The sequence below is a fragment of the Myotis brandtii genome, unplaced genomic scaffold (assembly GCF_000412655.1).
Source record: "Myotis brandtii unplaced genomic scaffold, ASM41265v1 scaffold61, whole genome shotgun sequence".
NCBI lineage: Eukaryota > Metazoa > Chordata > Mammalia > Chiroptera > Vespertilionidae > Myotis > Myotis brandtii.
In genome coordinates, this window is record NW_005370318.1 from 933,000 (window position 1) to 941,488 (window position 8,489).

At 56.7% G+C, this 8,489-nt stretch overlaps 1 protein-coding gene across 1 annotated transcript in view; it reads right to left on the bottom strand.

The window, feature by feature from the left end:
• The window catches only part of MYH7B (myosin, heavy chain 7B, cardiac muscle, beta), a 40,834-nt gene that overhangs the window by 5,373 nt on the left and 26,972 nt on the right, over nucleotides 1-8,489 (bottom strand). The window contains exons 16-29 of the mRNA XM_014550640.1: nucleotides 8,244-8,414; nucleotides 6,916-7,095; nucleotides 6,696-6,828; nucleotides 6,531-6,607; nucleotides 6,021-6,108; nucleotides 5,747-5,864; nucleotides 3,941-4,064; nucleotides 3,701-3,837; nucleotides 2,686-2,941; nucleotides 1,507-1,749; nucleotides 877-1,053; nucleotides 629-774; nucleotides 204-294; nucleotides 5-128 (exon numbers count right to left, since the gene is read on the bottom strand). Coding sequence (XP_014406126.1) covers nucleotides 5-128; nucleotides 204-294; nucleotides 629-774; nucleotides 877-1,053; nucleotides 1,507-1,749; nucleotides 2,686-2,941; nucleotides 3,701-3,837; nucleotides 3,941-4,064; nucleotides 5,747-5,864; nucleotides 6,021-6,108; nucleotides 6,531-6,607; nucleotides 6,696-6,828; nucleotides 6,916-7,095; nucleotides 8,244-8,414 — 2,065 coding nt within the window. The remainder of the gene's footprint in view (nucleotides 1-4; nucleotides 129-203; nucleotides 295-628; nucleotides 775-876; nucleotides 1,054-1,506; nucleotides 1,750-2,685; nucleotides 2,942-3,700; nucleotides 3,838-3,940; nucleotides 4,065-5,746; nucleotides 5,865-6,020; nucleotides 6,109-6,530; nucleotides 6,608-6,695; nucleotides 6,829-6,915; nucleotides 7,096-8,243; nucleotides 8,415-8,489) is intronic.

Genomic DNA, 8,489 nt, shown 5'->3' on the forward strand with positions numbered 1-8,489 from the left:
CCACCGGCCTCCTCCAGCCGCTCACTCAGCTCCTCCAACTCCCGGGCTGCCTCCGCCCGCTGCTTCTCCACACGGGCCCGGGCCGCCCGCTCTGCCTCCAGCTCCTCTTCCAGCTCCTCTGCCCGAGCCTGGGGACAGCGGGAGGCAGCTGTCGCCTCTGTAAGCCTATCACACTGGTCCCCATCCACCCATCCCCCACACACCTGCAGCTCCTTGATCTTCTTCTGCAGCTGCGCTCCAAGGAGCTGCTCGTCCTCCACCCTCAGGTTCAGCTGACTCAACTCGGAGTCCTTCCTGGAGGCCACAGCAGAGCATGAGCCTGCCCTGGTCCTAATTTCCACCAACCTGCCTGGGCCCACCACCCCCAGCACACACCCTGCACCCAGAGCAGCCCTAGGTGACCTCAACCCTGCCTTCCCTCTCAAGCCCTGGCCACAGAGCCTGGTCAGCGCCCTTGGTCCAGGGAGGACAGGACACTGCCCCCAGCACCTAGTAACCCCCATCTCAGCCCTCCATGTTCAACCTCTGCTGTCATGTGGAACCGGCTAGAGTCCAGCAGTGAGAAGCGGGTGTAGGCTCAAAGGCCCCTGCCAGCCGGGGCCTGGTCTGCTGCCCACCCCAGGCCTACTTTTTGAGCTTCTCCTCCAGCTGCTGCTTATCCTGGGCAGCATCTGTCACTGACTCCTGTGTCAGCTTCAGGTCACCCTCGAGCTTGCGCTTGGCCCGCTCTGTGTCCATGCGCAGCTTCCTCTCCTGCTCCAGGGAGCACTCCAGCTGTGGGGTGGGGGGCGCAGACATGCTCAGCACCAGGCCCAGCCAGGCACCCTCCCAGCTCTCCCGGTACCACCACACAGCCCTCGGCTGTGCCCGACTCACGTCTTCCACCTGCTGCTCCAGCCGCAGCTTGGCCTTGGCCAGTGCGCTCACACGGTCCTCCTCAGCCTGCAGGTCACCCAGGACCTGCTGGTGGGCCTCCTGCAATGCCTTCTTGTCCTTGGTCAGCCGAGCCACCGACTCGTCCAGTGCCGCCATCTCCTCCGTCAGGTTCTTCACCTGTGCCAGGGCCAGGGTCACGAAGGGGATGTCCCTCCCACACCCCGGTTTGAGTAGCCACCCCTTCCAGTGAGCGAGCAAATCACTCCACTCTGAGCCTCATCCTCCCTGAATGAGCGCCATGGAGCTGTTGAAAAGGTTCAATGACCGGCGGTATGCGAAGGCACCTGGGGGTGCAGAGCTGGGAGCTGGGGTTCCTGCCCTCAGGGAGCTTGCAGTCCAGGATGGGTGACAATTGCTGGCATTTGCTGAACACCTACCCATGCTGGGCCCTGTGGTGAGTGCCAGCAGACTAGTTACACAGTGAATCCTTGCCCACCCTAATGGGGCAAGTGCTGCTATTAACCCCATGTGACAGCAAGAAATTCAGGCCTACAGAGAAGTGACCTGCCCAGGGCTCCATAGCAGGGGCCTGGCAGAGCCAGGAGTGGGACCTGCAGCTGCTGGCCCCACCTTGTTCTCAGTGGCTTGCTTCTCCTTCTCGGCTTTGGCCAGAGTCAGCTCCAAGTCATCGATGTCCTTCTTGAGCTCCGTGCATTCATCCTCCAGTTTGCGCCGGCGGGCGGCCAAGTCGGCATTCACCTCCTCCTCGTCCTCTAGCCGCTCACTCAGCTCCTTCACCTTCCCCTCAAGCTGCACCTTGGACTTGATTAGCAAGTGGCAGCGCTCCTCGGCATCCGCCAAGTTGTCCTGCTCCTAGAGGGAACGGGAATGGGGCAGAGTGGAGGCAGGGCCAGGTAAACAAGCAGAGGGGCACCAGGCTGGGTCCTAGAGAAGAAAGCTAATTTGTGCAAAGGTTTGACTCAGCTGGGTTCTGGGGGCCACGGAATGCCTATGGCCTGCTCTTGGCCCTGAGGGGCTCAGTGGGATGAGGGCTTAGGTGGAGGGATGGGCAGGGGCAGACGTGACACCTGCAAGAGGGGGATGTTAGGCCAGGGACAACCCAGAGTGAGGCCCAAACGAGGCTTCTGTGGAGGTGGGTGGGAGCAGACCTGCGAGCCCTGCACACTGGAGGGGCTCTGGTCTTCTCTCCCACCTCACTCTTCCTCACTGTGCCGGCTGCCTAACGTTATCCTGCACCTGCAGGTGAGTTTTGTGACCACAGGCCCATCTGTCTTCCCACCTGTGTGTCTCTAGCGCTAGCCTGGCACGCAGGGGACACGAAGGACTTGAAGGACAGAAGGGCTCTGTGGGCTTGGGGAGATCTGGACCCTCGATCCCTGCCATCTGGTTATTACTGTTACCTGCGACCTGGGTTCCCGTGGGCCCTTTACCAGAGAAGGGAGCATGGGTCTGTCTGTTTCAGGGATGGCAAGGAGGGAAGAGCTGGGAAATGGGTTCAGCTGCAGTGGGAAGCCAAGGTGGCACGGAGGTGGGAGCACAGGACACGTGGACAGACAGCCCGTGGCTGGGCAGGCTGGGAATGTAGGAGGTGAGCAGGGACATGAGCCCACAGCCTCATCTTGTGGCCTGTCTGGAGTAGCAGGTAGATCCAGGTAAGCTGGGGCACTCGGACCACACCAGGTCTGCCCTGGCCGGGGATCTGGTTGGGGTGTTTCCTTGGAGCAGTCGGGTTCATTGTGGCATCAGGTCACTGAGGGGAACCCTTCCCCTGCCCCCGCCCCCACTCACTGCCTGCAGCTGCAGGGCCAGGTCATTCTTTTCCTGGGTGATGCTGACGTGCGTCTCCTCCAGCTCCTGTCGCTTGGCCTCTGCAGTGGCCAGCGCCCCTCGCAGCCCCCGTAGCTCTGCCCGCAGGGCCGTCAGCTCCTCCTCAGCCTGTGCCGAGCGCAGCAGCGGCTTCATCTTGAAAAAGAGCTTCATCCATGACCAATTCTTGACGGCATTGAAGGCACGGATGTTCCACTGGATGGTGAACAGGGCATCCCTGGGGAGGGGCAGTAACAGATGACCAGCAGGCTCACAGTGACAGCCCTGATGTTCCCTGAGCACCTCCCCTGGGGCAGGCTCTTCAGTGTGTGATCTCATTTAATCTTCCCAAATGGCCTCTCAATTAGATCCTAATGCCTCTGCTTTGTAGGTGAGATTGAAGGAGAGGCCAAGGGCATGCAGGTGCTACAGGGAGGGGGCTCACAAGCCTTGAATGTCCTGGTGGCCCTTGCAAATGTTCTAAAGACACCAGGAGTGGTAAAGCCACCTGGCTCTACCACCTGGGCTCACATCTCCACCTCCTGCCTTCCCCTCCGCCCCCTCCCACTGGCCAGCTGTGACAGGATGGCTCTGAATGGAGATCATCAAACATGCACGTCTTAGGACCATCCCATCCTTTAAACAAGATAATGCACATAAATTCTCCTGCCTGGCATTTCAGCCATAACCACTCTGGGCCACGCTCTGGGATGGCCCGGAGTGGAGAAACAGGTGTTCTTACCCCAACTTTTGAGGTGACAAAATGGAAGCTGGGAGTTGAGGGGCACAAAACAGAACCTTACCCCTCAGAGACACCCTTGCTCCCATAGGGGTAACCTGACCCACAAGAGAGTATGACTGGGTGCTCACGAGGGGCCAGGCATGATGCAAAGTCTGGTCCACACAAACCCTCATTCAGGTCCCAAAGAGCCTGGTGGTTCCCTGAGCGGACAGTCGTCCCACCAAAACCCCGTCCTCCATCTCCGTCCACACCCACCTGCCTCCAAGCAGGCGCTGGTACTCAAGGCGCATGAGGCGGCCCCGGCCCCGTGCCTGCAGCAACGTCAAGACCTTGGCCAGACGCTGGTCACGCAGCTCCTCCAGGATGCCCAGAAGCCCAGCCTTGAAAAACACCTGGGGGGGTGGGGCCACAGGTGTAACCTCCACCCACCAGCATGTCTCCTGTCCAGTGTGACCACCCACACCTGAGTCAGCCCTAACTCCTCTGTGCCCTGACCTTGGTGTGGCCAAACTGGTACTGGGTGTGGTCGATGTCCAGGGAGCCCAGCAGCTTCTCTGTGGCCTTCCTGCTGTCCATGAAGGTGTCATCAGGGATGGCACTGGGGTTCAGGATGCGGTACCTGGGACAGCAGGGAGAACTAGTGAGGAGAGGCTGGGCAGGGAGCCAAGGACTGAGGAGGCTGGTGGGGAGAAGGGAGGGAATATTCCTGGACCTCTCCAGGCTGGAGCGGAGTTCCGGTGGGACACATACTGAACAAGCTGGGGGGGCGGGGGTGCAGTGCGAGACTAGGAGGTAGGTGTGTTCTGCTGAAAAATCTCGGTTCCGTCTAAATGCATCCAGTAGAGAAGTTCTTTCAGGGGCTGCAGTGCTTACAAAAGGCATGCAGCACTTCTATAATTGTTTAAGAAGGCGATATGGTGTAGCACATCTCAACCTGAAGGAACATTTGGGAGAGAATTCTAGCCAATAAGTGGACACATTCGCATGTGTGCACAGGGCAGTGCAGGTCAGGTTGGCTGTGGCCACACTGTGAAGGCAAAACCTGAGAAACACAAAAGCCTGCACTAGGGGACTGACGGGACAGCAGGCACAGACGATGGGATGTTTCCAGCGTGATGCTGCGTCGCTACACATTCATCCTCAGCCACAGCACGTACGGCACCGAGTGCCAACTGCGGCCTCAGGTGGTCATGAGTCCGTGCAGGTTCAGCAGTGGTAACACTGTCCTACCCGGCAGGCGATGTTTAAAACGAGGGAGGCTGTGCGTGTGCGGGGATAGGGAGAACATGGGAGATTCCTGTACCTTCCTCTTAATTTTGCTGTGAACCTAAAACTGCTCTAAAAAATAAAGTCATAATTTAAAAAAAAAAAAAAAGGATGATGATACAGACTTATTCCTATTGATAAGGAACAATCTCCAAGACATATGGTTAGTTGAGCGTCAACCTATGAAGCAGGAGGTCATGGTTCAATTCCCGGTCAAGGGTCAGGCACATGCCTGGGCTGCAGGCTCGCTCCCCATTGGGGTGTGCAGGAGGCAGCCATCAATGATTCTCATCACTGATGTTTCTCTCTCCCTATCCCTTCCTCTCTGAAATTAATAAAAATATATTTTTTTAAAAAGACATATGGTTACATGAAAAAACAAACCCACAGACTCGTCTGTGCCCACGTACAGTATTTGTACATACATACGTCAGCGTGGATGGCCAGTTACTTCTGGAAAGGGAGGGAACTTAGGCTGCTAGTGGCCTGACAAAACCAAACGGAGGAAGAGAGGGGAGGAGCTACTGACTGGGTGCTCCTGCGGGGCCAGCATGATGCAAAGTCTGGTCCACACAAACCCTCATTCAGTTCCCAAATCTGCATCTAGCCCTGCCTGCTGCCATCTCCAGACTAAAATCCAGTCTCACCCAGGACTTCTCCTCTAGAACATCTGCTGGAGACATTTCAAATTTATGTGTTCAAAGGAGGGATCAATCCACTGTCTCCCCAACTCCCCAAAATAAAAACCCTGTTTGGTATCTCAGTAAACCTACCACCAGCTTCCCAGCTGCTCAGGCCAAACATCTGGGAGTCACCACCCTTGTCTTTTCTTTCTTATTCTGTATCCAAGGCCTCAGCCACCACCATCTCCCACTGGACTCCTGCCCAGTGACAGGAATTGTCTGTTTGACTCTAAAATGTGTGCCCTTCTCATCCCCTCAGGCTGTTGCCTCCACCAGGGTGGAGGACAAGGGGGAAGGTGGCTGTGTAGGGGGAGCTGGGGAGGAGCCAGGGCTGGGGCAGGAAGACACCCACCGTTGCCGGAAGTCGGCGTAGAGCAGCCTGTTGGGGAATCCTTGGCGGCAAATCCGGATGCCCTCCAGGACCCCATTACAGCGCAGCTGGTGTAGCACCAAGAAGGCATCCATGACCCCTGGACGGGTGGGAGTTAAAGGAAAAGGTCAGAGGTCTCGTGCCTCGAAGAAAGACCAACAGTCCACATGGGGGGCTCTGCGGAAGGGAGAGATCCACCCGGACCCCTCCCTTCAATGTTCCCCCACTACCACCCACCTGGCCCCAGGGTGACTACCTGGGGTCTTGTTCTCATTGGGGACAATGCAGCGGACAAAATGAGGCTGTGTGGCCCGCAGGTTAGTCATCAGCTTGTTGAGGTTCTCCTGGAGGTGGGGAGAGGGGAGAAGGCACACAGGGCAGGGAGGCAGAATTGGAAACCGCAGTGGATCAGCCCGCTAAGGGCTGGGGGGCAGGCCCCTCCACATGCCTCCACACATCTGTCACCCTTTCCTGTGACCCTCTGCCCTCTTCTGCTTGACTGGGTCCCTATCACCACTGTCTTCACTCCCCACCCAAGTCCTCCTCAGGCCCCCACTTCACCCCCCCCTCCCCCACCCCAAACCCTGCCCAGGCCGCGCGGGGACGGGAAGCAGCACAGACTTGCTGTGATGTTCACGTGGAGAGGAGTTAAACATCACTGCAAGTCTTAACGGCCGCCCGCCCAGGGTGCAGGGGACAGATCAGGGAGCGAGAACGGGCTGGAGGCCAAGGGGTGAGGCCTGCATAGGCCCAGGCTGGGCCTCACCTTGTGAAGCTGGGACACCGTCTGGAATGATGCTGCCTTTTTACGCTTCTCTTTCACACCAGACTTCGGGGGCTCAGCTAGGAGAGACATGGGGACCAGTCACTCCAGGGACATCACTCTGAGTCCCCACAGAATGGCAATCTAGTCCCTCGGCACGGCACGCACCGGAGCAGGAGCCTGCATAGTTCTCGTAGAGGGTGGCCAAGAGCTTGTTCTGCGACTTTTGGAAGATGGGGACCACTGTCTCATTCAGGGGATCCTTGTTTTTCTCCAGCCAGCCCACGATGCTGTAAGGCACCTGGCAGAGATCAGACAGGCGCTGAGCCAAGGCGGAGAAACCCAGAGGGAGGAGTGGTCAAGAGCTGGGGTTCCCAGAGGCACCTACCACACCCGCATAGTGGACCACCTCAAAGTGGGCCTGGTATTTGCGCTTTTTGTCAGGCCTGGGCTGCTGGAAATTGGGCGACTTCCCTGCGTGGTTATCGTAGAGCTTGGCCCGGAAGCTGGCGTCGGAGGCCTTGGGGAACATGCACTCCTCCTCCAGGATGGACAGGATACCGAGCGGCTGGGGACGGGGAACAGGATTGAAGGACCTCCACTGCGCCAGCCCATCCTCCCGGAGCCCCTCCTTCTGGAAGCCTTTCCAGATGCCCCACCTCAGCCACCTGCTCAGAGGGCAGAGACCAGACCTGCACCCAGGAGCCCTGTCTTCTAAGACAGAAAGAACATTTTGGTCTCCATCCCTCTTCTGCACAATTCGCAGCTCTGAGTTGTCCTCTTTGCTTATGAGAACTGTGCAAACTCAAACTGGCATCTTTGTACCCATCAGCCCCCAGCTCCATGATCTCACACACACTCACAGGGACAGTAAAAAAAAAAGCAGCCGAGTTCAAATTTTGGCTTCCTGGGTTCAAACTTACTGGCTGTGGGCCCTTAAGCCTCCCTAAGCCTGTTTCCTAACCTGCAAAATGGGGACATGCATACTTTGTGCTGCTTTAACAGTGAAAAACAAACAAAAATGAATGTCAACCACCTAAATGAATGTCCAACAGGAGATTCCAGAAATGCATTGTCTGAAAACCATCTGCTGCGTGAACTACTGTGCCTTCTTCGTTCAATGTTCAAAACCCATTTTAGAGAAAAAGAGGAGACCTGAGTCTGTCTGAGCGAAAACCGATGCCCAGGACACGGGACTTGGAGGAAACTAACCAGAGGGCCAAGATTCTGGTTGTGTGGGGATTGGGGGAACATCATTTCCCCTTCACTTTTCACTTTTCTAATTTTCTGATTTTTCTTTCTCCCATTCTTTGCACAATGGGGACATTTATATAATGTTTCACTCAAATAAACAAATAAGCAAACACATCCTACTCCTCTCCCAGGGCAGTTCTGAGGGTCCAGTGAAACTGTGGCTGCAATAGGACCTTGTGAATTTCAAAACTGTGTCCACCCATGAGGGGCTATTGTCAACAGTGCTGGGATGCACACTCACATTGCTCACACATGTTCACCAACATGCTTTTACAGTCTCCAGCGCACCTGTCACACACATGCATGCATTACCATTCATGGCATGTACAGAGACAGAGTCAGAGCCATACACAGGCACAAGCTCACTTCAACGCACAGGCACACACTCACACGCGCACTTACACATGCTCACTCACTGCACCCACACCCTCCCCGCTGCAGTGAGCTTGCGCCAGGCTCCACCTTCTCGATGAGGTCGATGCAGGGCTGCAGGTCCAGGCCGAAGTCGATGAAGACCCAGTCGATGCCCTCCCGCTTGTACTCCTCCTGCTCCAGCACAAACATGTGCTGGTTAAAGAACTGCTGCAGCTTCTCATTGGTGAAGTTGATGCACAGCTGCTCGAAGCTATTAAACTGTAGAGGGAGAAAAGGAAGGAAGGAAGGAAGGAAGGAAGGAAGGAAGGAAGGAAGGAAGGAAGGAAGGGAGGG